This window comes from Corvus kubaryi, unplaced genomic scaffold (genome assembly GCF_017639235.1).
Source record: "Corvus kubaryi isolate FWS band 111438036 unplaced genomic scaffold, C.kubaryi_AGA036_p1.0 78, whole genome shotgun sequence".
Taxonomy (NCBI): Eukaryota; Metazoa; Chordata; class Aves; order Passeriformes; family Corvidae; genus Corvus; species Corvus kubaryi.
In genome coordinates this window covers 8,108,717-8,122,397 of record NW_024582065.1, presented here as the reverse complement: position 1 = coordinate 8,122,397, position 13,681 = coordinate 8,108,717, and the positions used below count along the sequence as shown (strand labels likewise).

General features: G+C 41.8%; 2 protein-coding genes across 6 annotated transcripts in view; both read right to left on the bottom strand.

Annotated features, from left to right (window-relative positions):
• The window catches only part of QSOX2 (quiescin sulfhydryl oxidase 2), a 25,306-nt gene extending 24,402 nt beyond the window's left edge, over nt 1-904 (bottom strand). For both annotated transcript variants that reach the window (XM_042052349.1, XM_042052350.1), the window contains exon 1: nt 611-904. In XM_042052349.1, the coding sequence (XP_041908283.1) occupies nt 611-881 (271 nt within the window). In that variant the 5' untranslated portion in view covers nt 882-904. The remainder of the gene's footprint in view (nt 1-610) is intronic.
• A 2,437-nt stretch (nt 905-3,341) lies between these two features.
• CCDC187 (coiled-coil domain containing 187) overlaps nt 3,342-13,681 on the bottom strand; it is a 34,717-nt gene continuing 24,377 nt past the window's right edge. For 2 of the 4 annotated variants that reach the window (XM_042052660.1, XM_042052658.1), the window contains 9 exons: nt 13,303-13,390; nt 12,310-12,530; nt 10,045-10,228; nt 9,689-9,857; nt 6,603-8,950; nt 5,612-5,953; nt 5,122-5,268; nt 4,559-4,684; nt 3,342-4,276 (listed from right to left, as the gene is read on the bottom strand). In XM_042052660.1, the coding sequence (XP_041908594.1) occupies nt 4,091-4,276; nt 4,559-4,684; nt 5,122-5,268; nt 5,612-5,953; nt 6,603-8,950; nt 9,689-9,857; nt 10,045-10,228; nt 12,310-12,530; nt 13,303-13,390 (3,811 nt within the window). In that variant the 3' untranslated portion in view covers nt 3,342-4,090. Of the gene's footprint in view, nt 4,277-4,558; nt 4,685-5,121; nt 5,426-5,611; nt 5,954-6,602; nt 8,951-9,688; nt 9,858-10,044; nt 10,229-12,309; nt 12,531-13,302; nt 13,391-13,681 lie in introns of those variants that run through there. The other 2 variants (XM_042052661.1, XM_042052662.1) reach the window with 2 other exon arrangements.

Genomic DNA, 13,681 nt, shown 5'->3' with positions numbered 1-13,681 from the left:
CAAGGCACAACCACAGCAGGGGATGAGGGTGATGCTCACACATCAAGGCACAACCACAGCAGGGGATGAGGGTGATGCTCACACACCAAGGCACAACCACAGCAGGGGATGAGGGTGATGCTCACACATCAAGGCACAACCACAGCAGGGGATGAGGGTGATGCTCACACACCAAGGCACAACCACAGCAGGGGATGAGGGTGATGCTCACACATCAAGGCACAACCACAGCAGGGGATGAGGGTGATGCTCACACACCAAGGCACAACCAGAGCAGAGGGATAAGGGTGATGCTCACGCACCAAGGCACAACCAGAGCAGAGGGATGAGGGTGATGCTCACACACGGAGGCACAACCAGAGCAGGGGATGAGGGTGACGCTCACACGCCGAGGCACCGCGGCTCACACAACCCCCGGGCACACGTGGCATGGCCCACAGGTGACACAGTGACCGAGGCCCCGCGGTCACCCAGCCCAGCGTCTCTCGGGGCACCGCGAGGCACCGCCGCGGCCCTGCACCAGCTCCGGGCACCGCGGGAGGCCGCGAGGGGCCGCAGGACAGCGGCCAGGCCGGTGGGCCCGTGCGCGGTGACCCGGTCCGAGCCTCACCTTTGACGTCCCCCGCCAGCGCTCGCCAGGTGGGCGCGAAGGCGATGCAGTGGCCGCAGGACGAGCTGTAGAACTGCACCACCCAGGCGGCCGAGGAGTTGAGCAGCGCCGGCCGCACGGAGCCGGCCGTCAGCACGGTCAGCGGGTCGTGCCCGGGTCGGTACAGCCGCGCCGTGGCGGCAGCCGCCAGCAGCACCGGGATCAGCGCCGGGAACAGCACCGGGAGCGGGAGCGGGAGCAGGGCCCGCCGGCCCCCGCCCGCCGCCGCCATGTTGGGACGCGCGGAGAGGGGCGGGGCGGGGCCGCGCCATAGCAACGCGCCGGCCATGGCGGCCCGGCGGGAGGGGAGCGGCGCTGCCCCGAGGGCAACGGGGAGTGTCCCGTGGCCCTGAGAGGAGCCGGGATTGTCCGTGGCCCTGAGGGGACCGTCCCGTGGCCCTGAGGGGATCGGGAACCGTCCCGCGTCCCATGAGGGGAGCGGGGATTGTCCGTGTTCCTGACGGGACCGTCCGTGTCCCTAAGGGAAGCGGGGATGCCCCGTGTCCCTGAGGGGAGTGAGGACTGTCCGTGTCCCCTGAGCGTTGCAAAATACGGAATATATAACATTTTTATTAAAAAAGAATGTTCTTTGATGCTTGATTTAATCCGTGAAACAGAGAGCACCCAACAAGGTCTAAGTGAGGTCCAAGTGTTAGAAAAATGCTCGTCACTGAAGTCGCCACACAAGAGAACAGGTTGTCCAGAGACGGTGTGGAGTCTCCCTCTTTGGAGATATCCCAAAGCCATCGGGACACAATCCCGTGCCATGTGCTCTGGGATAACCCTGCTAGAGCAGGGAGGTTGCACTCCATGACCCACTGTGGTCCCTTTCAGTCTTACTCGTTCTGACCTTCTGTGAGAGCGCTTGGTGGCCAAATTTATGTGACAATTGGTATAGAAAGAGACATTTTAACTTCACGAATCTTCTCATTGAGTAGAGATGAAAGCAGGGCAGCCTTGAGGTCGAGAGCTCTTTCATCCCAAAGTACCTCTCTCGGCAGGGAAGAGCCATCTCTCCTCAAACTGAAGCTCTGATAAAAGGCTGTGCGGAGGCAGCTTGATAGAAGCTCTGTCCTTTCTGTAAATTCAGGTTGGATGAGCACTAGTAATGGATTTTAACACCTTTTATAGCTCTAGCCCAGTATGGAAGTCTCCTTTCATTTCTAAATACAGGCTCAAGAATTTTCATTACATTAACAAGAAGCAGAAACCCAACAGCAGCCCCAGAGAAGGGTTTCAGAGGAGTTTAAAACTCAGATAATGAAAGACTGAGGTCTCTGAAAAGATAATTCTTGCTTCTGTTACTCACAAACGCTTCTTTTAATCCTTGAAGAACAAGTGGGAAGCAAGGGAGCTTAGATTCTTACTTCAGGCCCAGCAGGGTGAAGTCAGGGTTAGAATCTAATTAATCATTGTTGTGTCCAGTAACTCACAAACAGTACAAGAGTCAAATTCTGCCACTTTTGCCTTTTCCCGATCCTTTCCTTTATTTGACCATTAGTATCTGAAGTGGTTCAGACATATCTTTTGATCCATATTCACAGCTACAACCAAAATGGTTTCTCATATCACAGCCCAGCTTTGGGGTTTTCTGTCTCTATTTTTCCTCGGTACAGCAAGCAACAAAATAGATGGTTACAATAGCAGAACCCAACAGCTTCCAAGAACTGAAAAATCTTGAAGCAGCTGCTAATTAGGATTTTTAAAATCTGCAGTGCCTAAGATATTTTAGAGCACATTTTATTCAGAAGAATTGTTAAATGTATGAAGATGAAAGAGATGGATTACAGGAGAATTAAATGTAGGGTTTAACTGAGAAGTAATCATTTTCTATGAAAGATAATGACTCCTCTTGAGGCTAGTATCAAGATTTATTGACCCAGGAGGTTAATATTGATCAAACCCAAGGCAAACAAAATATTAGACCTTGAAGGAGAGTAATCTTGATATTGAAGCCTTGCCACCAAGTGAACAGGTCAATATATCTGGGTGCCAGAATCTCAGGTTTTGAACACAGAATGGTGGGGGATATTAAACATGTCTGACATGTTCTGTGTACACACTTTTTATTCTCATCAGCAGGAGATACTTCATAGCTGTGTCCTTCCCTGCAGAGCAGTGTGTGAGAGTTCAGGCTTCACTCACACTCCTCATTGCAAATGTGATGGGTCTCTGCCTCAGGTGTAACATAAGGCTGAAATCAAACAACTCCTTCAGCTATTTATTCATATCTAAGTGATATTTTTTAATAGCTTTCACTCCAAACAGAAGGAGGCTGCTGCTGCTGCAAAACCGGAGTGAGAATAAATTGAAAAACCAGAGTACTGCAATATATAGATTTGTTATTGTATCCAACACGCTGGAAAGCCAGGAGAAAAAAAAAAAAAAGAGTTAAATTCTGCTATAAATTGACAACAAGAAAACAAGTCACTTATGTGGATTAACTAATCAATGAGTCAGAGACAAGGAAATGTACCACTAGAGGCATGAAAATAGTCTATAGGATAAGATCACCAGTTAAATGTGCTGGGGGCAGAAGTTGCCTTTTTATTTCTGTTCATATGGCAACAAGCAGAGGAGGGTTTAATGTACCCAGCAAAACAAAAGTGCACCCATTCACTGCTGAGAAGAGCAGTGTGTACAATATAACCTGCAATTCTAATTGATTTCAGTGAAAATAAATAAAATATCATACAGATGGCTTATTTTGTTTATTCAGAAAACACGTACAAAACCAACTAAGCCAGCAGTACTTAAAAATACAAACATAAAATGTCTTTCTATTCCACCAATCAGATTTTAAGTATTGTATTTTTAAATCTTAAGTTTATATATAATTTATATCTTTATTTATCCTGATTTTAATTTTATTTGAAAGACACCCTGAATGAATGGGACTGGAAAAAATCGGATCTCTTTTCAATCAATTATTCAATAATGAACACTTTCTGAATTCCCGTAAGAAATATTTGCACGATATTATTTTAAAAAGAACTAACAAAAATTTGGTCTTCTCAGTGCAAAATAGGTGGGACCACAGCAATTAACATAGTGAACAACTACCATATTGAGGAAATGCTTCCATTTCCTTGTTAAAATGTTGATTTTTCCAGTTTTGCCAATACAAAAGGAGTATTGATTTCCTCTGTTTTGTCTATTAAAGTACATTCTCAGCACCCCACATTTGGATGTTATAAAAATTCAACAGGCTCACGTGCACTGCATGATAAATAACCCAATTACAGGCACATATCTAATTGGCAGGAACTGAAGGTGCTGATAGAAAAGCTTCCATTTTAAAGTGCATTACATGAGTATTTTGTCTCATTTACATAAAGTTGTAGGTACTTAACCTGAATGCCTGGCTCTAGGTCCTGCCATTCCATGTGCCACCTTCTCTGAAGCCATCTCCAGGCTCCTTTTAACCAGTTCCACAGTATATTAAAAGGAAAAAGATGGTGCACAGTCCCCTTTAAAACAGGCTTTTTTCAGATAAATCTTATTAAGAACTCTGATTGTGTCAAGGATCAAGCTATCAAATATGGCTTCAGTCATCCTCATCTTCACTGTGAATTCATCATCACCATAGGAAGTCCACTGAGATTCTTCCTTGTGGAGCTCCTGAATCTAAAATATAACATGAAAGGAATTTTGACTTCAAGGATAAGAGGTTCACAAAACTATTGAGACACTGCACCTAATCCAACAACTTTATACATGCATCATTAATTTATTTAATTTAAACCACTCACAAGAACTGGAAATACTGGGTTATTAATTCAATAAAAGGAAGGTGCTAATTTGAAGTTCTGAAGTTAATTTAAGAAGATGTGATTCTCACAAAAGGATGAGAATTTCTAGTTTAAATCCAGAGGAAATAAACAAATCCCCACTGGAAAGTCTGCTTACCAGAATAAGGTCCACTCTGTCTCTCTTACAGTTTCCATACTTGGTCATATTTAGGAATTTTCTTTTCATTTCTAAGTCATTCTTTTCCAAGTTCATTATTTTATTAATTTCACCCTGAACAAACATCTACAAAATAAAGAAGGCTGAAAAGAACTCTCCTCATAGGAAGTCACTCCAGATGAGTGACAGGTGCCAGTGTGAAAATCCAGCTTTAAGTGCAGAAACATCCCAAAGTTTAGGGGACTGATCTAGAGGTAGCTGATCAATACTGGCCACCAAACACATTTTAATCATAATATTACTTTAGAGGTTACATACAAATTAGTCATAATTAGGAGAGTTTAAAGGCCCATTCCCATTCTTAACTCCACACATAGGGAATATTTTCACTAATTAGCTCAGTCTTGTGTTTATTCAGGCATTTCAGAGTAATGCTGTTTTCTTCTCCCATCACCTCAGTTACACTGCCGTAATCCTCCCAAATCTCACATTTCTTTTTGCCATTGCAGTGTCTGCTCTTTTCACTGATTCTTGTTCCTGTACTTTACACTGCCAGAACGTACCTTGACATCACTAACATCCGTCCTTTTGCAGAGATGCCTTCTGGAACAGTGGGATCCCACATTTTTTTTCATCCATGGGAACATATTTGTCTTTGCAGTCACTTGAACTTCTGCACGCAGCAACTCACGGCTCAAATCAAATATAACCTGTAACAAACTCAGCAGGACATTGAAGTCAGGAGACCTGGATTCTCCTGGTCTACAGCATTCCATGGAACTTGGCTTTTCCTGAACAGACCCAAACCAGACACTGGGTCAGGTGTCCAAGGTCTTATGGTGGAACAGTGGCAAGAGTCTGGATTCTCTGCAAGGACATTTATTCAACTGGAATTATTCTGCAGCAAACTGCAAAATACTCCTGGTAGTAGCTTTCAGTGTCCCTTTAGCTATATTTAATGTTAGCAGCTGGAATAATATTAAATATTAGCTAATATGAGTCAGCCTACAGAACACTACAAGCATTAATTAACAGTTAGTGATTTAAAAATACCTGATTATACATCCTCTTGCTTTCCACTTCCAAATCATTCCCTGGGAGATCATTATATTCAAAGTACTTTGGCACATTGATGTTCCTGAAATTTGAATTTATGTTCTCTGGGGTCCATAATTCTTCCACAGCATATGCAGACAAATTCTTAAAATAAGAACTGTTGTGTGGTATCACAAGAGGAACTTCCACAGTTTTCTTCCAAGGAGCTGAGTGCCACTGGTCTAATTTGTACAAGTATTGCTTTTGTGTTTGTCTCACCAGCACATTTTGGTCAGAATTAGGCTGATCAAAATCTTCAGAGCTTCCAAAAACACCAGCATCAAGGATTTTTAAAAGGAGCTTCAAGAGAGACAAAGAAAAGCCAGATGACATATTCCATATTTCCCCACAATTTTTAGAGGTATTGAGATTATTAGCAACTGATCAAGGTTACACTTAAAGCCATCTTATTCATGGGCTCAAAGAAAGGCTTACTGATGTATTATTAAAAAAACCCCAAACCTATTTTAACTGTATCTGGCAGAGTTCAGAATTAGAAAGAATTACAGTTCTGGAGTTCCATGAAAATTTTTGTCATTTGCAACATTTTTGCTCTAAATGTGGAACTGCTCTCCCCACCACCACCCTCAAAGCAATTTTCTCACAGCCAGGGGCTAGAAAGGAGTCAGGCAGATGAGCTGACAAGGGTTCAGTTTTGCTCTGAAGTTCATAAAAATTGACGTCTTTGCAGATTTATCAGTTTTGACAACTGACAAATTCCAATAAAGAAGCCACATTTTCTTTGTTTGGACAATACACGTGCTATCCATTGGCTACAGGATAATGCCCTGAGTGAGGAATGGGTCACATGAACTGAGCAATCTGGTTCCTAACATCCACATGATATAATTTATATGGATGATGAAAAACTGGGCCACACAAATTTTTGCCTCTGTAGACCCAGCTTCAGGGGCAACACTTGAAATAAAAACATTCCTACTGTACTTACAGGCATAGTGGTTGGAGAAAGTTCTGGAGATAAATGAAGTACCTTGTCTGCTTTTGATCTGTGTTTTCTTTTAATCTTCTTATATTCTTTAACTGCATCGTCTATGAATTTAGTTACAATTCTGTCTGTTACTGTGTGACAACCATGAATGCAAAGCGTATCAAAATCACCCAGTGAAACATCAGAAACCTTTGCCGATGGTTCAGATAAAGCTGCAACTAAATTTTCTTTGAGGAGAAACACTTTCTGATTGTCTTCTCGCTTTAGGCCTTGGCTGTAATTCATCATGTCTTTTTCAAAGGCACTTTTATATTTGCGTTGTGCTGTTTCAGAAAATGCAATTAAAATGTCAAACAGAAGTTTTTTACTGAGTTCACTTGCAATATCATCAGCAAGTTTAATTCTTTTCTGATCCTCTACCAAGCAACAAATATTTTTGCTTGTGTTTACCTCATCTGCCTTGCTTTTCTTTGAAAGAGCATCTGCAAATATCCTTTGTTTTATTTGTGCCAGTTCTGGTTTTTTGTTATCTGATCCCAAGCACATTAAGTTATTTTGACAGAGGAATTCATTACAGTTACACTGGTTGGAATGGGGAAACTTTTGCCTTTTTCCAGACAGCAAGGTACTGTGTAACCTAGATTGGTTTTCTTTCACTTCCGAACCTCCTGCACTGTTTGTGTCTTCTGCTTTCTCCTCTGCAAACTCCATTCTCTGCTCAACATCTTCAGAACATTTGCAGTCTCCTTTGAGGGAGTTATCATCATCATAGAAGGAGTCGGAGTCTTCTTCATCCCCCATATAACTGGAACTATTTTTGTTAGCCCCCAACAGGTGTGAAATCTCATCAGATCTGACAAAAACCCCACAGTGCTGAGCACACTCAAAATACTTCACCCCTTCATAAGTTCCAGCATTGTCACCTTCAGCTTTGTCCAGTGCAACACCAGCCCAATGGCCACTGCCAAAATGAGTCTGGCCTTTGAACATCAGAGTTCCAGGCTGGCTCTGCTTTACCAACACTCTGTCCCCAATTTCAAATGATGATAATGGGTCGTCACTGTCCTCCTCAGCACTGGGCAGCTTTACATACGTTTTGCATTGTTTCATTGGGAATTCAGGACTTTTACTGCCACCAGAAGAATCTGTATTTGACACAGGCAGAAACTCCAAATGCTGCAAAGGCATCTCCTGTTTTCCATGCTGATGTTCTGATAGACAGCTGGAAAGGGCTGGAAATGTAGATTGTTCTGAGAGACAACCATCCTGAGTTGAAAAAGAACCACTTGTGTCTATACTGAGCAGGGGAAATTCTTCAGGCACAATGTTATCAGGTAATGGGGGTAATGCATCCATTTTCAGTGATAAATCTTCATCCAGGCCCTGACTAGACTCTGAGCCTGTCATTTGTTCCGGTGGAGATGGGAAATCATCCGTGCCAGAGGCAGGATCGCCATTTTTCATTGCATCTGCACCTAAAGGGGGAGGAGGAAGATCTTCACTTGGAAATGACAAATCCTTTTTGTTAGAGGATGGCAAGTCAGCACTTCCAGAGGACAATACTTCATCCAGAGGACAAAGTATTGCCGACAAGATATCCTCATCAGTTGAAGGGAGACCCTTATCACTAGTGGAGGTTGCATCAGTGCATGAAGGGCTGGCAGCTGCATCATTCCTCAGTTTTGGGATCTCCTGAGAACAGGGTTTGTTTCTGCTGCAGCTTTGTGAGACACCCCGATGTGGCTCAGCCGTTCCCTCAGAAGGGTTTTCAGACTGGGAGGAATGTGCTGACTCAGTTCTGGAGGCATTTGCTTCATCTGCTGGAATGAAGGAAAGCAAGTGATCAGTGCAGCCACAATCCAATGCGTCTCCAGGGTATTTCTGAGAGAGGGATGAAGTCTCAGTTCTGTCATCTTCAGGCAGCCCATGCTCATTGTGTTTGTCACTCGGTGATGTCTCCTTTCCATTGCTTATTGCTATTGGCATATCTTCTGAGAGATTAGCAAACATATCCCCACTGTCACAGACAAACTCTTCTGGGACACTGACATCTGTGTCCTCTCCATGTTTCAGCTCTAATACCAGGTCTGAAATGGAACTGTTCGAGATGTTGACTGCAGACACTTTCTGAAATGCTGGGGGTGAAGAGCCTGATTTGGCACTTTCACATTTCAAAAATAAGTTGTTTGACTTGGATGATGATTCAGTGGAAGTTAATCCTTCAGAAAATGCTTTTAAATTTAGTTCTTCATCAGAAGCTTCATGAGAAATATGGTCCAAATGCTTCAAACATTGACTGGCATCCACCTGATGGATCTCAGAAGAGACAAGCACTTCCACCTCTTTAACTGGAACATTTAAAAGAATTTGTTTTTAAAATCATCATTTTATAAAAAATATTTTATAGAAGAGGCTGCTGATATATCACTTGGGATACAAAAATCTATAGTGCTCCTCACTATGATATCTAGGAGTAAATTAGGAGTTGGACTTTATGATCCTTGTGGGTCCCTTCCAAATCAAGATATTCTATGATTCTATGAAATGCAGAAAGACGATTCATTAGAAAAATGACAGAAACAGGAAATATTGCCACAATATGTAAATATTTATATTACAGAGATTATGCATACCCAGAACTATGTAAATGATATAACTGACTCATATATAAACAGACAGTTTTATTTTTTACCTGTCCTACTGAGAGTAAGAAATATGAACTGAGGATAAAACCTGGAAACAAAAATAACTCCAGCATGTCCTGTCCAAGTCTATCTTCAAGTGATCTATGTTCTTTTAAAAAGAACATCCTTAAATTCTTGAAAAACTGCCTCAAAAGAGGGTAAATTGTTAATGACACAATCAGAGTAAGTTATGATTTTGTTCTGGGGAAGCAGTATAATCATCTCTCTTAATAAACCTCCGAGACATCCCCACCATCTTGCCCAGCAGTGATTTATACATTGGCTATAGTGAGCAAGACACTTTGGTAATAAATGAGAAGATTGTCTCTCTTTCTGTCTGGATTAAAGTTTGATTGAAGTGGTTGAAACAGATTGGACATAATAGCATTAAATATGATTGACCTGTTCCTTCAAGAGTATTTTCTGCCTGAACCAGGCATAAGTTACACCAAGTAGGAAGGATGCCCAGGCCTTTCACTGGGTACTTGCTGCCATATGGATTAATATCTTCATTATCTTTAGGATCAGTGTTTGGGTTTGAAAGAAGTGCCTTTTCCTCCAGCACAGGTTCCTAGAATATAAATATTTAGGAGACAGAGTTAATGTCTTAAGGAAAAAGTGCACATAACCAACACACAAGGCTTATTTTGACTTCCTAAAACTGCCAAATGAGTCTTGTGTTGGTCCTATCTTAAGGCAAATATAACCTGGGTTACGCTTTCTTTAGGCATTAATGTAATTCCAGAGGTGATCCTTACCAGAAATGCACCCTTTTTGTCTTCTACTGTAATGAGTGTGGCTATAGGTTCCATTCCAGCTGAATTTGTAGGTTCCAGAGGTAAGAAAATGTTATCCTGAGCCCTAAGGGACTGCTCCAAACCTGGGGACTCCTCCAGTTGTTTCTGGTGTTCTACCAGTAACTCCTTGCTCTCAGTAGAAAAGCTGTAAACAGTTAGACAAGGAATTAATGATTGGGAGTTGGTTTTGTGTTTCCAAGTTAGTCAAGCACAACCAGAAGCATTTAATTTGTACCTTCATTGATTTCCTATGGATTTGCCATGACTATCTCTAGACTGTTCACATACACGTTTTCAAAGCAGCAAATGAGTAAAGCCAGAAACACTCTGAATAGAGTATTTATTTCTCCATTCTCCTCCCTCTCACTTGATCCTGTATTTTATATAATCAGTTTTCTAATCTGCATAGACAAGAATAGGAGGAAACTGTAAAAATCATCAGCACTTAAAAAGCAAAACCAGGGTCAAGCTTTGAACCTGTTTGCCTTCTTAATTTCCAATCAATTATAGCACATCAGATTTCAATAGTTTTCATTAAATTTTTCACTTTAAATATTGCATCACAACTTTATGGACATTTGGGACATCAGATACTGATTGTGATGGTGAATTTGAACTTTCCTCTTACTGCAGAAGCACAAGGCAACATGATTCATACTCAGGATTTTCCATTAGAGGTACAGTTCTAAAATAGACAGTTGAGTAAGTTATTCTGTCCAGAAAAAAAAAAAAAAAGTAGGTTTTTTTGGTTCTCTGACTTGTTTTTACTTTCATCCCTATTAATACTTTTTAAAGGTTTTTATTTTTTGTCTTTAAAGGAGACCTATGTAGTATTCCCCACCGCTGATGTTTAAGGACTTCAAAATAAATATCCTAATTCAGAATATATATCCCCAATTCTTAGTTAAAAGTTTGTACATTTACAATAACCACAAGTTTCTGCATCCCTTATTTCTAGTATTCAACATTCAGTAACAGAACCCCAAACCAGCAGCTTTTTCTGCATGTTGGTAATTTATTATTTCACTTGCTTTTAGTTTTAAAAGTATTTCCCAATCCTGTCCATCCCCTTACAGCCCTGCTTATTAACTTGGTTCCTGATCAGTATAAAATATGAACACATCCATGCAGATGGATAAATAGCATAACTACCACTCTGCACTCCTACACAGGACAGAGATCTATGGACAATCAGCCAGAATTTGGGTACATTTGAGTTCCACCAGCCCCTGGCTGCTCCAGACTGACACCAACATTCACTGTTCTCCTATGAGCAGCCTTGTCAGTAATAAGAAGTGAAAGCACAGCCAAGAAACCTTTTAAAGATTTCTCTGACTTGTAATCAATAACACCATGAATTATAGATCAGTTCCATGGAGGGATTTATTTGAAAGCCTTTCCCTGTGGGGACTTAAGTAAATGCACGAACCTGACTCACCATCCTGCTAAAGCTCTGGGTAACACTGAATGAAAGGGGGTTTTAATTCATATAGATAAATATATTGTCTTTAACTGCTTTTTCTCTTCCTGAAGCAAACCAGGTTTTTGTTCTGAGCAGAGTGGATACGGTGGGGTTCTCATTCACACTGCTCAGCTCCTCCAGCCCTGTGGAAAGCAGACAGGGATGCAGGGGATACAGCTCCTGGGGAACAGGAGGATGGTGATTTCTCAGTCTGACTAAACTCCTGAACTATATCTCACTGTGGGCATTTTACATGACACCTCCATGCTTCAGTTTAAGCAGAAAATTTAGCCCTACGTCTTACAAAATCCTTCTGTGGCTGAATCCTCAGTGAAGCACAAATATGCTCTGAGGGGCTGAGTGACACAGAGGCTCAGAGCCAGACGATGACAAAGGAGTGAATTTCACCAATTAAATCAATACATTTCTACTCATTCCATATGGGTATTGTGAAGCCTAATTAATGTATAGTTGCAAAGTGGTTTGGGTTTGTAGTTAAAAGCCACCATGAAAACATGAACTATCATTAGCAGTTGTGTGGCATCATTAAAGGTGCCCTGAGGAACTCACCATTTGGGACAGAATGATAAGCAGTGAACTTGATTTATCAACTGCTTGAACACAGAAGTTTTCAAAATTTATCATCGTAAACTCCCTCTTTGGAATATCTAAAGCTCACACAACTATCTAGGACATACCTGTCTCCATCTTCTCCCCTGGACTGGGTCTTATCTTCAGCAATCACTGGGAAAGGTTTTACTTACCCCTCATATTTCTTGCTCTGCTTATTCTTTAGCTGGACACAACTCTCTTTACTCCCTGACTGTGACTTTGTAGCCTCTTGCTTCCCAGCCAAAGTGTGCAGCTTTTCCTGGAGTTGTGCTGTTGAATGCTGCATCATTAAGATTTCTCTCTGCTGCTTTAACAAAAGCTTCCTTTCTCGATGGGCTGCCTTGTGGATGTTTTGCAGGTTCTGGATTTCTGCCTACACAAAGCAGAGAAAGAAAGGAGCATAACAGAGTTAAGAAAACAGAGATCTACTTAAAAATATGCATAATGTTTCTTAACATAGGACACTATTAATCCCAAAATACCCTGAAAATTCAATATGTAGGTTTCTTCCTTTTTATAAAAGAATTTGCAGTTTTATTTTTCACCTGGGGTTTCACCTGTGAAAACTGATGACAGGTAAAGGGATATTTTGATGGGGTGTCAAGAGCTGAGACCTTTAAAAATGAATTGTCTTCAGATCATTCAAAACTACAGGGTGCTTGTAATTCACACAAGGAATTCCTTTACTTAAAGGAGAGGTTTGCACTACATAAGGAGCAGGACAGAAATTTTCTGACTACCAAGTGTAATTATGAACCCTGCATAGTGGAATAACTGAGACTATAAAATTAGCTGTCAGATTAATTTAATATATTTCAACATCACAAGCATAAATCAGTGGAAACCTACATTATACGACCTGTTTGTTATGGCATAAATAGAAAAATCCACAATAACACTGAGGTAGCAGAAGAAAAAAAAAAGATGTTTTCTTTTATCCAAGATATACAGACTGCTGACTTTGGCACAAAACACAAAACCCACCTCAATGAATGTAGGAAACATGCAGAATAATGGATGCAAAGTGATTTTTAATTTTTTTTAAACGCAAACCCCACTTGATCCAGCAGCTCCAGACCCCTCCCTGTGCTGCATCCTCCCTGTGGATATGAGACGAATCCCAGCTCCTCTCGCTGCAGCATTACCTGCTCCCGTTTCAGCTCCGTCAGGATTTTGTGCTGCTTTGCTGCCACAGCAGAGGCTCCAGTACTATCCTGCAGGTTTTCCAGAACACTGGAGATCAGAAGGATGAGAATCACAGTCAGATAATTAAACACCTTGAATTTACACCAGGGATGGGAGCAAAGCTCCTCTCAAAGCAGCTATAGGTATGGAAGGCTCTGCAGAAAGTTCCAATACACTCAGAGGGCACCTCACCACTCTTTGGTGCCTGGACCGCTCCTGAAGCAACTGGAGTCTCCTGAGCTCTGGGGAGAGACACTCTCCCCTGGGGGCTTCCACACAGTGTCTAAGCCCAGTCAGTGCTGAGGGACACACTCACTGTCCATCCCTGAGGGCACCTCA